The following is a 20,319-nucleotide window of genomic DNA, read 5'->3' as shown; positions in this document are numbered from 1 at the left end:
TGAAAATAAGTTTCAGTGATTTGGGGGATCAAAAGATATTTTAGTGAATCAATCCAGATGATAGCATTCCATTGTTAATCATCGACCATGACTTAATATTAATATAATCAGGGGTGTCACTATATTAAGTGTCATTTAACATACATTTTGGGGAACTGAGAGCCTAGCTTTTCTGTTTGTTTCACTTAAACTGAACAATGCTTGAAACCAGAAATTCAAATGTCATGTCAAATATATTTGACCATTACACGCAGTCCTGGGATATAATAAACATTTTGATATGTCCATAAAAATGTCCACTGATAAAAAGAGGAAAAGCTTTATTTTAAAAGCTTTTAGTAAAGAATCAATGTACAAATCAATTCTCAGGTGCATTCAGCATAATGACCTATTGAAAAAAGAGTAATAAAAAGAAAGAAGAATAAAGGGAAACCAGGATTTTTGTAAAAAATGTAATACTGAAATGTTTTCCTCTTTCTTGGTTCTTGTGCTTACATATGAATATGGGTTCTTAAATGAGTTGTGTGTGATTGACAAGTTAATATCTTTAAAATCATAAAGCCCTGCTTGGCGTACACCTCAACTACTTAAAACTGATGTTCAGTGCCACAAGCCATGTAAATCTCTGTCATTATCTGGTCCGTCTAAATCCACATCAAGTTGTTGTATTCTGATTAGAGATTTCTAAGAAGAGGAAGACAATCTTGTTCTTCATCTTTAGGTTTCATGTTCAACTAGCCAAAACAAGTGTCTTGTGTATTATCTCTGATGTACTTGAGGAATTGCCAGGAAATCTTGCAGTTGCTGTCCTGTCCATACTATTACTATTTTCATTACATATTGTATTTGCCAATCCTCTTAACAGTAATTTCAAACGACAAGACATGCGTTTTCTAGATAGGAAAAAGTGTCACAAAATTCACGTTGAATGTCTCTACAAAACATTATGACTAAGCTGAAGTTGGSACATACAGTGGGGCAAAAATGTATTTAGTCAGCCACCAATTGTGCAAGTTCTCCCACTTAAAAAGATGAGAGAGGCCTGTCATTTTCATCATAGGTACACTTCAACTATGACAGACAAAATGAGGAAAAAAAATCCAGAAAATCACATTGTAAGATTTTTTATGAATTTATTTGCAAATTATGGTGGAAAATAAGTATTTGGTCACCTACAAACAAGCAAGATTTCTGGCTCTCACAGACCTGTAACTTCTTCTTTAAGAGGCTCCTCTGTCCTCCACTTGTTACCTGTATTAATGGCACCTGTTTGAACTTGTTATCAGTATAAAAGACACCTGTTCACAACTTCAAACAGTCACACTCCAAACTCCACTATGGTCAAAATGATCACAAGAACGGTGAGCAAAAATCCCAGAACCACACGGGGGGACCTAGTGAATGACCTGCAGAGAGCTGGGACCAAAGTAACAAAGCCTACCATCAGTAACACACTACGCCGCCAGGGACTCAAATCCTGCAGTGCCAGACGTGTCCCCCTGCTTAAGCCAGTACATGTCCAGGCCCGTCTGAAGTTTGCTAGAGAGCATTTGGATGATCCAGAAGAAGTTTGGGAGAATGTCATATGGTCAGATGAAACCAAAATATAACTTTTTGGTAAAAACTCAACTCGTCGTGTTTGGAGGACAAAGAATGCTGAGTTGCATCCAAAGAACACCATACCTACTGTGAAGCATGGGGGTGGAAACATCATGCTTTGGGGCTGTTTCTCTGCAAAGGGACCAGGACGACTGATCCGTGTAAAGGAAAGAATGAATGGGGCCATGTATCATGAGATTTTGAGTGAAAACCTCCTTCCATCAGCAAGGGCATTGAAGATGAAACGTGGCTGGGTCTTTCAGCATGACAATGATCCCAAACACACCGCCCGGGCAACGAAGGAGTTGCTTCGTAAGAAGCATTTCAAGGTCCTGGAGTGGCCTAGCCAGTCTCCAGATCTCAACCCCATAGAAAATCTTTGGAGGGAGTTGAAAGTCCGTGTTGCCCAGCAACAGCCCCAAAACATCACTGCTCTAGAGGAGATCTGCATGGAGGAATGGGCCAAAATACCAGCAACAGTGTGTGAAAACCTTGTGAAGACTTACAGAAAACGTTTGACCTCTGTCATTACCAACAAAGATTATATAACAAAGTATTGAGAAACTTTTGTTATTGACCAAATACTTATTTTCCACCATAATTTGCAAATTAATTAATTAACAATCCTACAATGTGACTTTCTGGATTTTTTTTCCTCATTTTGTCTGTCATAGTTGAAGTGTACCTATGATGAGAATTACAGGCCTCTCTCATCTTTTTAAGTGGGAGAACTTGCACAATTGGTGGCTGACTAAATACTTTTTTGCCCCACTGTACAAGATTGTTACTCTCTCTGCCTAACCAAATGTTCTCTGAAAGCATGGCTTTAATATGAACAATTGTTTCAAGCTTGAAAAAAAACATCACAACATAGTTTTTGTTCTCTTTTGCTTTTATTTTGTTTCTAAGATGGATACTCAGAAACACTTAACGAGCCCAAGAGAAATGGCTGCCAGGACGCAATAACAAAACCCAATGATTCCTTTGGATGGTCTGAAGTGGTGACTGACTCTCCCCATCAGGAGGCTGCAGCCTCAGAAACTCTGGAGGACGAAGAGGTGGCGGAACAAAACCAAGAAGAAGAGGAAGAAGACCAAAGTCAGGACAGAATGAGTATGACTTGCAGTTCGTCGCCACGTAAAAGCCCATACGGAGACAGCTGGGAAGCCAAGTGGGAGCCTCTGTCCCTGTCTCATTCTGCAAGGGTGAATGGCTCCAATGGCTCTATCAGCAGCCCCTCTAAAGCCACCACCAGAGAAAGATACCTATTGGGAAGAAACGACTACCTACACATGAGAGACCATGATCCTGACTRGGTCCTTAGTGGGTACAACATGGGCAGAGCAGGTCCCTTCCAGACAGGGCCTCTGCGGCTCTACCGATCAACCCCCAGTGAGGAGGACAGTGAGGGGGAGCCAGAGGTGGAGAGTCCTCCTCGGCTGGAGGCCTGGGCCCTGGGCCTGCAGGAGATGGAGAGACCCCTGAGCCTGGAGATGGACAGAGGAGACAGAGGAGAACGGGACAGAGACAGAGGAGACAGAGACTGGGAGAGAGGGAGGGTGAACCTGAGCCTCCTGGAGCAGGCCATGGCATTGCAGTCAGAGCAGAGGCAGGTCCTCCACAATGCCTACAGGGAGATGGATAGGTTCCTACTGGAGCAGATGACCAATGAGAGGAGGCACCAACGGCTACTGGATGTGGACACCAGGGTGAGCTATCATGGATGCAAAGGTACAAATACTTCATTTGAAAATATCTTATTTCTTTGTCAATTCAAGATTCTAGATGTTTTATTTTAAAACCGGTTTTTATCAACGTAATGACAGTGAGGACCTTTTTAAGTCCATCCTTTGTTTTTGTATGTGTACTATTAAGGCCACTTGAGAACAATAGAACTACATACAGTGGATATTGCACTTATTCTAATGAAGAGTAGTGGGCATAAAATAAGTATGCAGCCGACATGATTATGCATGTTTATCTAGTATGAATTAGACCACTTGTGATTTCAATGATGAGGCGCTTCGAAACGTCAAAATAATAAAGAATCATATTCAGAGGGGGAAATCCTCTTAAGTACTAAACACATTTTGGCAACAATTGAAGTAATAAATAACCAGACTAAAATAAAAAAATCTTCTGATGGAATTGCTACTACCCAGAATATTGGATTTTGATAGGAATCAACTGGATACTTAACCATGACCATAAGTCTTAAATCCGCCCAAAGTACCCCTCATGTTTTCCACTGATTCTTCAAATGACTGCAGCCTAATGTGTAATCCCAAATGTAATCTTTCGATGGATGGGCATTAAGAAGTCAATGCCCCGTGTTGAACTGGAAGCCTTAACTAAAAGGACAGATTAATATAGAAGCATTTTGCGAAAAGTGTCTGGCTCTTTGCATGATACTGTACTTTAATCTGTTTGTTTCTATGTACATACAGATTCATTTTAGCATTTCTCAGAATCTCACTTAAAATAGTTTCGAGGAACATTCATGCAAGCAACATTTACAAGTTTAATGAAATATCAAATTGAAGTTCATTAGAATTTTGCCAAAAGCTATTACCTTTGTTGCACTCTTTGCTTGTGTGGGTAATGAAGGTTACAKAGCATGCTAAGAATGATACTGCAACATTCTTGAAGGTGTCATAAGATTGTTATGAATGTATGTGTGAATGTCTATGTATTAATCTAAGCGCCCCTGTTATTTGCCTCCTCCCAGACTCTCCACGACCAGATAAGAAGGATATAAGATGTCCTACCCCTGGTTGTGACGGCACTGGCCATGTCACTGGTCTGTACCCCCACCACAGGAGTCTGTCTGGCTGTCCCCACAAAGTCAGAGTCCCCCCAGAGAGTAAGTCACTCAGACATACATCAGGTATTCTTGAAAGTCAGGACAAAACCAATGTATCTTCACTTACATCTACATGTACATATAGGTGTAGGATCTTAATTTGATCACTATTTTGTTGCTGAGAACTTTCCTGCACAGCTGTAAATGGAGATGAGCTTCGTGATGTACATAAATTCACTGAAAACCCACACGGTTATATTAACAGAATTGTACTTTCCCTGTAGCCTACTTTAGGCCAGCTAATGGCCTAACCACCGATTATGGACTAAATGTTCACATCATGTTGCTGCAGGATTATTTTTCTCTGACAATATAGGTGAAATTAAGATCCTACATATGTATAGAATAGAAAGTGATGCTTTTTTACTGAAAATAAGTACTGATGTTTAAATAAAACCTTCAAAGTTATCAAGTGGTTCCAGAAACTGATTGAGGGGCATTCATTCTACATTTATAGAATCATGAAGTGAGACTTGTTGTCACCTACAGTTTTCTTGTAATTTCTGAATATTGTAAAGGTTTTTTATTGGCTGTGGTTTAGTCATTTCAATGTAACATAACAAGCATCCAACATTAAACAGTAATGTTACAAAAGGAACAGAAAAAGTAATTAACTTTTTTCAATATGAAAGCATGTGCTCTTAGACCAGAAGCAATGTTTGCAAATCAAAGGGGTTGCTAATGCTGTATTCAAAAATAAATAGACAACTCCTGCAAACTAATTGGAAAATATGTACAGAAGAGAAAAGTTCCCAAGGACACAGAGTAGAACTCCAACTCTAGCTAGGTTTCCGTCCAATTGGCCACAGATTTTCATGTGAATATTTAAACATCTGCATGAAATCATATGAGCTTTTCCCCACCAGAGATGTTTCCATCAAATTGTGGATAAAAGGCTGTGCGTGATGATGTGGTGCTTTTTGTTCTATTTTTATTGCCACTACGGTATTTATATTATGCGACCAACACACAGTGCACTGATAATGGGAACAGTGTTAGTTAGATATGCTTGTGTCCATAATTGTATGACTTTTCTAAGGATCTGTGCTCTTGGTTTTTCTCTGATGTCAGTACAAAGAACGTGTGAATTGAATTGATGTATCTATAAATGAACAAGCAGACTGTATGCCTTTAGTTTACCTTGATCACTCTGGATACATTATTATTTTCCAGTATTATAATTTTGTTCTCTGTTATTGTGTTAACTCTTGATCCCCCCATGAACTCGGTCACCACTGACGCAGTACATTCGTCACCGCTGACGCAGTACATTCGTCACCGCTGACGCAGTACATTCGTCACCGCTGACGCAGTACATTCGTCACCGCTGNGTCACCGCTGACGCAGTACATTCGTCACCGCTGATGCAGAATATTCGTCACCACTGATTGTATAGTAAATCTCTCCTTCTACTGAGCCTACTGTTTCACCTACTGTCCCTCTCCTATCTGTCTCCAGTCCTGGCCATGCATGAAAACGTCCTCAAGTGTCCTACTCCCGGGTGCACAGGAAGGGGCCATGTAAACAGCAACCGTAGCACCCACCGGAGGTACATCCTGCAGGACTAACCCATTAAACATGACATACTGTACATAGACAGGTTCAATGGGTTTGATCTCCTCCTCCTCCCCCAGTCTCTCAGGCTGCCCCATTGCTGCTGCAGTGAAAGTCTCCAAACCTCAAGAGGAGAGCCCCAAATGCAGACAAGCACCTGAACGATTGTCCAGGTAAAATCACGAGGGGAGAATGTATGTTATAATATGTGTTATAGCTGTAATTTTGCAATATTGCCATTTTGACATTACATTATGATGACAGTAAACCATTGAGACATTGAAAAATATACTATGAAACTAATTGATTGAAGTTCGGAGAGAGCATAGTCCCTTTGATACAAAACAAAGTGTGTCAATTGCAATATCATATAAAATCAGGAGGTATATTGGTTAACATTTACAGTATCGTATCCAGTTTATTTATTCAGTGTATTGTAAAAGGAATTACAATATATAGCCTATCAAAACTTCACAGACATGGTTTCTCACTATCACTTGTTCTTAAGCAATGGTTTAAGGTCCCATGAGATTCTCCCTATTAGGGACACAGAGCATCACAACTCTTTGTTCCCTGTAGAAAAATCACAGGCAGACTGCCAACCCATACAAAATTAATTAGTTGGGTAACATGTCTGTGTGTGCGTCTACAATACAGATCAGATCCCACATCCAGGAGGAGGACATTGATATTATTCAAACAACACTGTGTCCATTACTTCACAGCCACCTCATATGGATATTATTCACACTATATTGTAGATTACGTCCAAAATCATCACCACCTCTTCCACAGCCCATGCCTAATGTGCATTCATGTGTCTATCATATCCTATGCATTTTATTTGACACTGTAGCCACTTTCCTGCCCACTTGTGTGCATGTGTCAATTTCCTGGATCCTTACATGCGTTTCATTTGACACATACAGTAGCCACTTTCCTCATCAAATCCAACAACACCTCGTCTTCTTGGATTCTTCTCCAACCAGGCCTCTCGGCCCCCTCATGAAGAAGTTGGAGTTGAATCAGTACAACTACAGGTTCGCCCATCACCATCCTGTCACCACCGCCTTGCAAGCCAACCTCACCAAGGACATGGACAAGTACAGCAAGATCCGCTTTGATTACGCCAGCTTTGATGCACAGGTCTTCGGCAAACAACCTCTGATGGCACCCAACCAGGACCAAGAAATCTCTTCTTCACACTTCCCTGACTGTGAGTTTCGCACATTTGATTTGATTCAAAGGGGGGCGGAGGGAGATTGGCTGTACCATAACAGCGTGTCAAGCCACATTAAAGGGATTTAATGTGCAAGCGTTGCTCATCCTCTGCCACAAATGTGCAGCTCAGTAGGACACTATGTAAATACATGATCAGACAACAACCAAACTAAGAGTATGCAACACACTTACAAGGTTCCTGTAAACAAGACATTCATGCTTGTTTAATATATATATATTTTTTATCAACACAGACCTTTTCTATTCAAGCACAGACTGATCCCACTGCAACCACAGTGTAAAAATTAACGTGCTGATGACATGTACCATGCTGTATGTTATAATGTAGGGGGTATAATCATGTGTTCCCAGATCTCTGTGAAAGTTTCTGTATCTGAGTTCTGTTATCCAACAGCTCTACAGTACACTGGCTTTCTGGGCTCCCCCGGCAACCGCCTGCCCACGCCAGGCCCTGGACGCCACAGCCCACCCAGCCATTACAAACTTGGAGGTGAGGGGCTCCAAGCCACCTCTGCCACCACTGCCATCCTCAACCTCTCCACCCGTTACCGAAGCAACATGGAGTCCATCTCGGGTCGGCCCCTGGCGTCCTCCACAAAGGTAGTCAAATTAGACCAATTATTTAATGTGGTCATTTTAAAGCAACTCTGATTTGTTTATAAAAAGGGTGAAACATCAAAAGGACCGTTTTTGGCAAAGGAAACGTTGTCTCTGGTGGCGGTGAAACAAGAGGTCCCCCTCCGTAAAGCATTAATGTACACAAAATAACATTTGTGTAATCACATCATAAGAAGAAAATACAACAAACATTTCTCAATTACAGTAAGATTCTGTAGTTCCTGTAAAACATGTGGTCATGCATTTAATTTCTACTTTCATGGTAATAGACAAAGAGAGAGAAAAAAAAAGAATAACTGTATGAAAGTGTCTCTTGCATGCTGCAGATGGCGTAAGATATTTAGCTTAGTAATATATTATCCAGGATAAGCTCTGCCTCTATCAGATGGCCTATACAACTAGTTCAGTGGCTTAAACCAATCAGCTGAAGAACTCATTAGCTGAAATATTTTATTCTCTCAAAATCCCCCCGATTTTAATAAATGTGCACTAGTTTAGTTTACAATTTGACACCTTTGTGCACATCCTATATAATCTCTAGTGGGAAAACCCCCAACTTCCCTGTCCACTACGCAGAAAACTGTGATCCTCTCGACTGAACTGAAACATGGCCTTCCTATGCATTAACTTTAACTGCATGACAATGAATGTCTCAAAACCCAAACAAGGTCTCTCTACAGTATGTAATTAATGTCAGAATATTGATAGATAGATGATTCAAGGTTTCCAACACCTACACAGTACAGGACCCAGCTTGGTGAGCTGATAATGTGGCCTTGTACCAGGTACCAACCCACTGAATGAATAAAACAGTGTTAACAAGTTAATCATCTGTCCTCTTCTGCAGAGGATTTATGTAGCATACTCCGTATGGGGCCATGCTACTCCTATGTGTCTGTAGCTCTGTAGGCTACCAGTAACGCAAAGGCAAGAAAAGCATCACAACTCAATGTGGAATGCTCATCTATCTCTCCTGCGATTGAGATGTTACCACACATGTCTACCACATGTCACCATCACACACATCATTAAAATGGATAGCCACACATGCAATGCCCATGAAAATTATACCCATTCATTAATTTGAAAGGCTGTCTTTTGTTAAAAAAAAAAAAATAAAAATAATGTTTTTTTTGAATATAGGTATAATGGGACATATGCCAGATGTAGGCCACATTTCAGCATTTAATGAGGTAAAACTTCTAATACTATAAAACCTAATAAGCCACAAGTGCACATAGCATTTGACATAGCACAGAATGAGTAACACATCTGTCAATGAGAGAACTTATGCTACATTAAGCTTTTAATTTTTGTTTTAATGGTGATGACCTAAAACCAGCACCCACAGCTGCCATCTTGGTTTTGTGTCCTAGAAAACAGACCGATGACACAGCTGTCACTGACAAACTATACACCAAGGAGCGATTATTATTTTGTTCAACAGAATTAATGCTGGCTTAACACCATACTTTACCCTGGTGTTAGATAATCACGACATGTCTTATTTTCATGTAAATGTATATTTGAGGGGCAATTGAAGTTATTTCTCACAGGAATTATACACGTTGTTATTTTTAGAAAGGTATACCGTTAAAGTATTGCATTAGGTAAAAAGGGCATATCATAGTGGTGTATTAATTTCAGTCTTCACTACTTCATACAGTAACTCTCATTTCTCATTCCAATACAGACTGACATCACAGTCTCTCCTTTTTTGTGAACCGTTGACTATTTAATAAAAGTGACTCCATTGTAACCTTATGACTATAACTGAGTCTACCTTGTGAATTTATTCTCCTTTAGGACATGCCCATAGAAGTGGATGAGAACGGCACTCTGGACCTGAGTATGAAGAAGGGTCGGGAGGTGAAAGCCCCACCCCAGGTGCCTTTGGGAGACGCTACCCAGTCCCCTCCTGAGTCCACTCTGTCCAAGCAGGCCGGAAGTGTGCACATCAGCCCTGCCTTCTACCAGGCTCTGTGCGAGAGAGACACCTGGGACACCCCTCTCAACTTCAGCAAAGCACAGCAACAAATAATGCACAACAGAGAGGTAAAAATAACAACTTTGCTGTTCCTCCTTTTAAATACTCAAGAAATACTGTACAAGATACCTATGAAACAGAAGAATAAAGCTTGTTTTGTTAACTTTGTTGATAAACAGATGAACATTAACATACCAACAGGCCCCTGGTCTATAAGGGTGATATGGGCATACAATATATAATGATAGATAACTGTGAACACAGTGTATGTTCCTAATAAATCTCTTGTTAAAGAGCATGAACTTCATAGCTGGTATTCCTGGTTGTTGTTGACATTTGTCCTGTAAATAATTCACTGACGACAACATCTGGTGCTGAACACAGAATCTTTGAGAAAGTAAATCCAAATGTTTTACATTACATATCCATATAAATACCGTTCGTGTGGATTATCTGACTTTAAATGGATGTATGGTTTACTGTAAGTATTCTTAAGCGTAATCACTGACTTACCCCCCCACTCCTAGGCTTGTGTTTTAAGACTTTTTTTAAGTGGGGTGTTTTCATTGATAATTCACTTTTAGATCATGTTCAAGACTTAAGACTGACACAAGAAGTCAGGTGGTTAAGGAGATTTTTAAGGACACTATTATTAAGACTGCATCAGAAATGGCACCCTATTCCCTATGTAATGCACTACTTTTAACCAGGGCCCATAGGGCTCTGTTAAAAAGTAGCTCACTATATAGTGAGAAGGGTCCATTTCGAATGTACCTATGTCTCTCAGCAGGAAGATTTTGATGACGCTTCTCTGGAGGACCAGAGCTACTCTGGAGACGCAAGCATGTTCAGCCCCAAGACCGATATGCTCTTAAGAGACTCTAAGAAAGAGCTGATGAGGTATATCATGTTTAACGTTGGGTCTGCTCGTTCTGGAGGTACAGTGAAGGGAGAAGTTGACATCTTGCTGCTTCTTTGCTCAGTCATCTGTGTATCATGTGCATTTCCCTCTAAAAATGTCAGCTGACAGATGGTCAGTATTAATAACAAAAGTGTAATTCCCAACCAGACCTGTTTAAATAGGGCATTATAATTGGGGTGAATGAATACACGCTCAGTGAAATGCGCTGGACACAATCTTTCCTGTTATTAGCTCTTATATTGTTACCTATTATATATTACATGTTGTTGTGACTGGTATGTCTGCAGGTTCATGTGAAGAATGTATCTTGTTAAAAGTGAGTTTTTACATGTCCGTATGTCCTCAAAATGAGCTTACCACTCTTGACTTTGTAGTTAGACTGCATGTTCTATGGAATTAGTATCCACTCTATGGTAAGGTATGATTGAGTAGTTTACAGAAAACAATTAGATCTGCCAAGGGATTTACGAACAACTTCTGCCACACCAAATAAACATTGAAAATAAACATCGAAATTACTAAATTTCCTGCTGTACTAACTTCCGCTTCCACTAATGCAATTCAACGTCATGTTAAAAAGGTTAATACACTGTATCAGAAGTCCATGTATTGTAGAGTATGGTCTAACTAAGTGTTGTGTTCTCTGCAGCTGTCCTACCCCTGGCTGTGACGGTAGTGGCCATGTTACAGGAAATTATGCATCACATCGAAGGTAATTAGACACTGTTAACACCAGCTAGTAAATACTGTACGGCCTGGTTCAGAGGAACTATGTTGACTGTTTCATATTGATCAGTATTATATGCTGCTGAAAATGAAAGGGAAAAGTTTTTTTATTTTTTACATTCAAATAGCATTGTAATAACTCTGGTGTGGATCCTCTGTCTGTAGTGTATCTGGGTGTCCCCTGGCTGACAAGACTCTCAAATCACTGATGGCAGCCAACTCTCAGGAACTAAAGTACGTGTTGTCCTGTCAGTCATCATCTTACCACTATTTATAGACATATCATTCACCTGTTTGGGTTCACTGATTCAACTTTGTGCTGTTTTATTGGTTTACATTATACATTCCACCTGGTCTCATGCCGCTTTAGTCATACATTGACTATATTGAATATGGACTTTTCTCCAATTCATGTGATCAGGCTGCATACATTTACATTATGCAATGTACTGGGTATCTACTGACCTCATACGTTTATTTTCTTTAAATTCATGCATTTAAATATGATATCATTGTCCCAGACAACGTGGCACTGAGTTTCGCCTGTTCTGTCGGTCTCTCCGCCTGCAGGTGCCCAACACCTAGTTGTGATGGATCTGGACATGTGACAGGGAATTATTCTTCACACAGAAGGTAGTCTAGACTGGATTGCACAAATTACTGAGTAGATGAATAGGGATGTGTTTGATTCTCATTGTCTAGGTATTTATTTTTTATTAGTTTATACATTTTAGACAATTAATAAACTGCGATTTAACTGATTGATTCTTGTTGTTGCTTAATGTAGTTTCCAATGACAGGCTATGTGAGAACATCATCTTATCACTGATGAAAGAGTTAGCTTTATTTTAGCCCTAAAGTAGTGTTCATTATTGTTAAACCGTATCGTCTCTAAACATTTGTAGTTTGTCAGGATGTCCACGTGCCAGAAAGGGAGGCTTGAAGCTTACACCAAACAGAGATGAAAAAGACGACCAAGAAATAAAGTAAGATATTTTTCTTCTCATTATGATTTCTGTTTCATATTTGTTGTTTTAGTTTTGTACTTTTCTTGTTAACTATTCTAGTGCTGGCATGCATGCCTACGTGAATGAAAGTACTTGTATCATGTTGTAAAGAGGTCATCATACTAGAAAGACAAAAAGGAAATGGTTTTCCTGTCCATAATTTACTAAAGCTATCTTTCAAGGATTAACAACGTATTAAATACATGTTTCAAACGTTGTAGTATTTTTCGTTGTCTTAATAGAACATCTGGCTTATCATGCTCTTGTGTGCATTGTGTTCTTGTATTGTTTATTTAAGGTCCCCCATACTACGGGATGTGATCAAAGCTTAATTGTTCTAGATGCAGTTGTCTCTGTAAAAAGCAGTGTGTAAAGTACTTAAGTAAAAATACTTAAAGTACTACCTAAGTAGTTTTTTGGGGTATCTGTACTTTACTATTTATATTTTTGACTACTTTAACTTTTACCTGACTAAAGAAAATAATGTACTTTTTACTCCATACATTTTCTCCGACAACCAAAAGTACCCGTTACATTTTGAATGTTTAGCAAGACAGGAAAATTGTCAAATTCAAGCACTTGTCAAGAGAACACGTGGTTATCCCTACTGCCTCTGGACTGGCGGACTCAATAAACACATGCATATTTTGTAAATAATGTTGAAATGTGCCCCTGGCTGTCCATACATCTTAAAAACAAGAAAATGGTTCCGTCTGCTTTGCTTAATATAAGGAATTTAAAATMATTTATACTTTTACTTTTGATACTTTAGTATATTTAAAACCAAATACTTTTAGACTTTTACTCAAGTAGTATTTTACTGTCTGACTTTCACTTTTACTTGAGTAACTTTCTATTAAGGTATCTATACTTTTACTCAAGAATGACATTTGGGTACTTTTTCCACCACTGGTAAAAAGTGTTATTGTGGGAAAAGTATGTACTTGATTACTGCTTAAATCCAAGCTCAGATGTATGAGACCTTGTTTACTTCTACATCTGGACAGATTTACCCTTCTTTTGAGATACTAATGCAGGGCCAAAACGTTAGGAGTTAGACTGGAATATATCTCATGCACAAGAGGGTGGGTGAGAGAACCTACATGTAGTGCATCTGTAAGGTTATTCGATTATTGTAAATTGTAGGCCATATGGCATGATTCCATTGTCCCGATGCCTTACACTCTTAGAAAAAAGGGTTCCAAAAGGGTTCTTCGGCTGTCCCCAAAGGATAAACCTTTGTGGTTCCAGGTGTAATTTTGGGTTCCATCTGTGGAATGGGTTCTACATGGAACTCAAAAGGGTTCTTCTTGGAACCAAAGGGGTTCTTCTTGGAACCAAAGGGGTTCTTCCTGGAACCAAAAAGGGTTCTTCAAAGGGTTCTCCTATGGGGACAGCCAAAGAACCCTTTTAGGTTCTAGATAGCATTTTTTCCCCTAGGAGTCTACATATACCTGTAGTGTATGGATGAATGTAAGTAATGTGGTTGGGGTTGTTTTGTCCTCTAAGTGCTACTGGTACTCTACTGAACAACAGAGTGCAACAATCTTTGTTACAGTAGCACTCTGTTCTGTTTGTACACTAGTTCTATGTACCATCTCAGCATGCCTTTCACCTTTACCAATAAGGCAAGGGGTCGGAAACCCTCGGGATACATGACAATTATGTGTAATTCATGTCACTCCATTACTGACTTGGAGAAAACAGAGCTGGGAAATGTAATTACCCTTATAACTCTTAATAATATTCAACAAGACTTGTGCTTATGTTTTGTTTATGTAGGTTATATCAATCTGAATGTGTTAATTATTCCAAAGTTTTTGTGGATTAACAACTTGGTTGCTACGATTATTTGAGCCTGTTGTCAGTTTTGTTGACTACATTTTTAATCAGCATTTTACTGGATTAATCAACATAATGGTTTGACAAATCTTCCGGTCTAGTTATTGAGGGATGTTTATGAACTGTGAAAATGATTTGTTTCAGTATATATGCATTTATTATGTGTGGTTTAAGAGGTTAAGTAAAGTCGTCTCAACTCAGTTCGACAGCATTTTGATCTACTTACATTTCCATTGTACCGAAACTGTGAACAGCGATATATTGACATATCTCAGATCATACGGTATTTACTACCTCTGTCATATCAAATGGTTTGAACTGCAAAACTATTCTGAGGAAAAAACAGCTTACTGGTGACAATCTTTCTCCTCTGCCTCATCTGAATGAGAATAGGCATCTCTCACAGGGGCACTCTGAACATTGTCAACAGTCTGTGTTACAACATGACTCCCTCCACTACAGTAGCAGTACAAGGGGAGGACACCAGGTAGTAATTAACCTGACTCCTGGGGTGTATTCAGTAATGTTAAACGTTCTGAATGTTGCTGAAATAGAATGAATAGACCTGACATAAGCATATCTGTTCTATACGATACATTATAAAATGTTCAGATAGAAATGTATCACCCTCCTTAACGAACCCCTTGTTTGTCCCCTGCTAGGTGTCCAGTGATGGGTTGTGATGGCCAGGGCCACACATCAGGGAAGTACACATCTCACCGCAGTGCAGGGAGCTGCCCCCTTGCTGCCAAGAGGCATAAAGAGTCATCCATCAATGGCCTCCCCTTCCCCTGGAATAAGGCCTGCAAACAGGAACTGCCCCACTGTCCCTTGCCCGGCTGCAATGGCCTTGGACACGCCAATAACGTGTTTGTCACCCATAGAAGGTTAGCCTGCATTCACTCCATTCATTGTGTCCCATACAATACTAATGAAACAAGTTTATTTTTAAGTTTGTAAGTGAAGTTTCTCATTATTTTTCATTTTCTTTGTAAATAGTTTGTCTGGATGCCCTCTTAATGCTCAGAGTATTAAGAAGAAGTTGACAGGAGAGGAGATGATGACTATTAAACTTCATGCCAGCAGTGGTAAGCCATTATAATATGATTGACAAACATGTTGTTTGTGCTGGTGGACTGTACATGTATGCTTTGGCAGGATAATATATGTTATGGAAATGTTCATCTCAGTACCATCAGAGAATGTTTAGTCCCCCTGCTAGTTGAATCACTGAAGCAGCAGGTTTAGCTTGATTTTCATGCGAGTATTTCCTATTTTCAAACAGGAGTCGACAACAACGATGACGTGCAACACTTGGATCATGAAATCAAAGAACTGAACGAATCCAACCTGAAAAWAGAAGCTGACATGATGCAACTGCAGACACAAGTAAATATCCACAACTGTGATGATATGTTTTTTAAAGGATTCATGCCCGGTTCAGGTTGACAAGTTTCCCTCTCCCCTGAAAGCAGATTTCATCGATGGAATGTAACCTGAAGACAATTGAGGAGGAGAACAAGATGATTGAACAGCACAACGACAGCCTTCTGAAGGAGTTAGCTCACCTCAGCCAGGCTCTRATCAACAGTCTCACAGACATCCAACTGCCTCAAATGGTAAAGTGGGCCTCATACGAACCTCCTCACTTGCACATGTAGCTTTTATCAAATAAATACAAATACTGAGCTATATTGTATGCTAATACAATTATTTTGTTTAACAAGTAATCATTTATTTTCTCAGAAAGATAGGGGTCAAAATMATTGGCACTCCTGTTTTCAGTACCTTTTAATGCCTCACCGTGCGAGGATAATGGCACTGAGCTTTTTTCTAAAATGTTTTATGAGATTGGAGAACACATGGGGAGAGAGCTTAGACCATTCCTTCACATCTTTCCAGATCCTTGATATCATTCGTCTGCTCTTATGGACTGCCCTCAAATTCAAACCACAGGTTTTTAATGGGGTTCAAGTCCGGACACTGAGGTGGCCATTTTAAAATGTTGATTTTGTGGTCAAGTAACAATTTCTTTGTGGATTTTGATGTGTGCTTGTAGTTATTGTCTTGCTGGAAGATCCACTTGCAGCCAAGATTCAGCCTCCTGGCAGAGGCAACCCGGTTTTTGGCTAAAATTTCCTGGGCTGTGTCTGAAATCTGGCTTGCATACTAGTTACATAAACGACATACTGTGTACTAATCGTACTACATACTATTTAGAACGTACTCCCTAGTAAAAAGGTATACTGTAAGCAACAAATATCAACATAATACTCATTCATATTGATAAGACGTCATCTAATGCCCATTCTCCCTTGTTCCCTACCATTCCTTCATTTTTGTAAAGTGTGTCCCCTATTCTGATTATCAGCTGTTATCAGCTGTGAAAAGACGATTCTCTTCCTCAATAGTGTGCAGTGAATTCTAGATGAAAAGCCCAAATGAGTATGACAACCTGGCATTTAAAGCATACAACATCAAAATGTCACATACTATAAAACTGCCTATTTTCGCATACCCAAAATGCCTACTATTTAGGACGTAAGTATAGGTGTTCAGACACAGCCCTGGAACTGGGTAAAGTTGATTATGCCGTTGACCTTAACAAGGGCCCCAGGACCAGTGGAAAGCCCCGTAACATCAAAGATTCACCACCATATTTTACAATATGTTTGGGGGTATTTTCTGCTTATGTATATCTATTTCGACGCCAAACCCACCACTGGTGTGCTGGGCCAAAGAGCTCTATTTTCATGTCATCCTACAATTTAAATGCCTTGAGTTTGCTAAACGGCATTGGCACTTGGATTGGAACCAGTGCTATGGTCAGATGGCTTGAAAATAGAGCTCTTTGGCGACGCATCTCACTATCTCAGTCTCCGGACTTGAAACCCATTGAAAACCTGTGGTTTGAATTGAAGAGGGCAGTCCATAAACGCAGACAAATGATATCAAGGATCTGGAAAGATTCTGTATGGAGGAATGGTCTAAGATCCTTCCAAATGTGTCCTTCAATTTCTTAAAACATTTTAGGAAAAGGCTCAGTGCCATTCTACCCGCAAGGTGAGGTATTGATAACAGGGGTGCCAGTAAWMTTGACACCTATCTTTTTGAGAAAAACAAATGACATTTTTAACAACATCTCTTTATCTGAGCAATTATGTAAGTCTAAAATAATATCATTTTTGAATGTTTTTGAGCATAGAATATGGCTCAGTACTGTATTATTTTATACAGTATTTTTTGCTCATCTTTATCAAGGGTGCCAATAATTCTAGATCGGGTTGTGTATCTATAGTGACATAAAATTATTATTGTCACTAAGCTTCAGTTTGTGAACTAATATTTGAAAATGTTTGTGTTTCAGGGGCCCATCAGCGAGCATAATTTTGAAGCCTATGTGAACACATTAACAGATATGTACAACAGCTCTGAGCATGACTACTCTCCCGAGTGTAAGGCTCTCTTGGATAATATCAAACAGGCTATGAAGGGAATCCACGTTTAAGCTGTCGAGCCATCAAGAGGAGGTATCTTTGAGTTGGGATAATGGCACTGGATGGCTGTGTGCAGTGATGGCTTAGTTGCATGTATAAGACAAGGCTTTGGGAAATGTGTCGACATTTCACCGTTGAATACATTGCACTGAGACAATTACCAGCCAAAAATAATTTGTAATGTTTTTTAACGCTTCTGTATTCACTTGACATGTTTCTTCTGGTGAGATTTCTACCCCCCTTGCACTTAATTATTTTGAATGGTTTGCTTGATTTAAATCTGTATTTATTTGTTGTCTTTTTTATATTATTATTATTTATAATCCTTATTCATCAATGTATTTATTTCCACACATTTGTATTTATTTCTATCATTGTAAAATGCTAAATATTTGAAATCTTTTGACTAATTCTGCACATTGTAAATGACATTGAAGCACGTTCCAGTTTCAACCATAGCTCTCTTTCGTCATCTAGTGGTGGTTTATTTATATATCAGATCATGTCATAATACAAATTATTTTATCTCCCATGAAGGTGGAGAACTCCACCAGAATAATCCAGAATCAACATGTTTTTTAATTGTTGCTTTTGCTTTCTATTTAATATTCAACACTGAATGTATGGTAAGATCTAAAATGCAATGTTAGTGTACATCTCTTAATTCAACAATATGTTAAGTTGACTGCAATTAGGGGAATTGCTTTCAGCTGTTCGCAAAATGCAACATTATTTTATTTCATTCAATGAACTGAATGTCAGATTCAACTTGAGTGTGTCGCTCGAATAGAGCAACTGACAGCACTAAGAAAATTGAAAAATCCACTTTGACTTTTTTCTTAAATGATATAGATATTAAACTGCCTTCTGTGCACATGCTGTGTGTGCATATATGTGCCTACATGTAAATGAATACATAAAATATACAGTACTCTGTTTTGTGGTAGGACAGTATTATGTGGCTGGTGTCTAATTTATTGTACAGTACACTTTTCAAAGGAGAAAATGTTCTTAATGTTTATATGCCATTTCAAATCTTTAAGCATCGTCTCGGTACTGTAGCTGTAATCTCAAAGTCAGGTCTTGAAGTTTCACAGGTTAGGAAGTGTTAGTGCTTTTCTACTTTTTACTTCTCTTCGGCGTGGGAAAGCAGAAGTTGCTCGAAGAAATGTAACACCACCATACAAACATTTACTCTGGTTTAAGCTATTCTGACATTAAATTTGAGCTAATATATACTTAATGGTGGTCAGTGTCATTTCAGTTTCTGTATGTCACATCAATTTCAAAATATCCCCCAAAAGCACTTGGTGGCGTAAATATTACTGCAGGTTCTTCAGGGCCAGATTCAATAAGCGTTTGCACCTTGGTAAATTAAGACCATATTGTCAATAATGGACAACTGTCAATAGAAATGTTCAGTTCATCACTATTTTGAAGCAAAAAGAGACAAACAAACAATGATATTGTTAGTTCTTAACTGTTTATTTTCAATTGTTTATTATTTCTTTTTAAATTGAGTTGTGAATCAGTTGCACTTTTTTCTTTTGTATTTCAGATTAGTTCTATTGCCCTGGGGTTCCAGAAAAAGATTAAGCTTTCTTTGTTTGTAAGCATTGCTCTTGATGTCACAGGAAAATGTTATTATTTTGACGTTTGCATGGGTTGATAGTCTTATCAAGTTACAATAAATTGAGTTTGACTTGGTCTGCTACACATGTCCTGAGGAGGAATTGGAAGTGCATATCTGCAAAACAAAGCCAAATTTAGGACACTTGTTGAGGAAAATACTTTATTTTATCCAAATACTCAACTCATTCTAAAGAATTGTAATCTTTAAAAATGTAATCATTGACAGTTTGTTTAACTTAATAATTGTGTTAATTGATCATTCGTAATATTTAATTCACATACCACACATTATTTGCTCAGGAAGTTTCGTGAAGAATATTTATTTTTCTCTGTTTAGTATTTGATGTTTTGTAATGTGAACTGGATTTTTGTGGAATGATATTAGTATGATGAAACTGTATTGGACATTTTCATTAAAATGTTGTTTTTTCAGTTCAAGTAGTTTGTAAATCGAAAGTTCCTATTACTTTTACTATTTCATAAGCAGATATGCGCTGTGCTGTACAGTTTGTGTATGGTAGAAATAAAACTTTTTAAATGGTTGTGTGATTCTCAGATGTAAAGTAGTATGTTGGCAATGCCTTGCAGCACAAATAATCTTCTTTTGATTGAAGTCTACTTAACACTGTATTATATAATCTCTCAAAATACATTTGAATGAGATTTAACAACTGCTCCTCGGGCAGTAATTATCTACTAGAAATGGAGAAGAAAATATTGGATGGCTCAATATTGGTTAACCCAGAATTTCCATATTGGTGCCTCCTTTTCATCTCCATACTCTCATTGTAGCTTCATGAGATTGATACCAGAGTATGACAAGTCTGCCA

The 20,319-nt window shown here is 38.7% G+C and overlaps 1 protein-coding gene across 8 annotated transcripts in view; it reads left to right on the top strand.

Annotated features, from left to right (window-relative positions):
- LOC111956814 (suppression of tumorigenicity 18 protein) overlaps positions 1 to 20,032 on the top strand; it is a 63,760-nt gene extending 43,728 nt beyond the window's left edge. For 5 of the 8 annotated variants that reach the window (XM_023977459.3, XM_023977457.2, XM_023977462.2 and 2 more), the window contains 17 exons: positions 2,509 to 3,330; positions 4,328 to 4,462; positions 5,921 to 6,011; positions 6,097 to 6,189; positions 6,946 to 7,232; positions 7,653 to 7,858; positions 9,683 to 9,931; positions 10,651 to 10,763; positions 11,435 to 11,497; positions 11,677 to 11,745; positions 12,082 to 12,144; positions 12,417 to 12,497; positions 15,023 to 15,247; positions 15,360 to 15,448; positions 15,646 to 15,749; positions 15,833 to 15,979; positions 17,728 to 20,032. In XM_023977459.3, coding sequence (XP_023833227.1) covers positions 2,509 to 3,330; positions 4,328 to 4,462; positions 5,921 to 6,011; positions 6,097 to 6,189; positions 6,946 to 7,232; positions 7,653 to 7,858; positions 9,683 to 9,931; positions 10,651 to 10,763; positions 11,435 to 11,497; positions 11,677 to 11,745; positions 12,082 to 12,144; positions 12,417 to 12,497; positions 15,023 to 15,247; positions 15,360 to 15,448; positions 15,646 to 15,749; positions 15,833 to 15,979; positions 17,728 to 17,868 — 2,978 coding nt within the window. In that variant the 3' untranslated portion in view covers positions 17,869 to 20,032. The remainder of the gene's footprint in view (positions 1 to 2,508; positions 3,331 to 4,327; positions 4,463 to 5,920; positions 6,012 to 6,096; positions 6,190 to 6,945; positions 7,233 to 7,652; positions 7,859 to 9,682; positions 9,932 to 10,650; positions 10,764 to 11,434; positions 11,498 to 11,676; positions 11,746 to 12,081; positions 12,145 to 12,416; positions 12,498 to 15,022; positions 15,248 to 15,359; positions 15,449 to 15,645; positions 15,750 to 15,832; positions 15,980 to 17,727) is intronic. The other 3 variants (XM_023977460.2, XM_023977458.2, XM_023977461.2) reach the window with 3 other exon arrangements.
- The last annotated feature ends 287 nt before the right edge of the window (positions 20,033 to 20,319 follow it).

This window comes from Salvelinus sp. IW2-2015, linkage group LG32 (genome assembly GCF_002910315.2).
Source record: "Salvelinus sp. IW2-2015 linkage group LG32, ASM291031v2, whole genome shotgun sequence".
Lineage (NCBI taxonomy): Eukaryota > Metazoa > Chordata > Actinopteri > Salmoniformes > Salmonidae > Salvelinus > Salvelinus sp. IW2-2015.
This window is presented reverse-complemented; position numbering and strand designations above follow the sequence as displayed.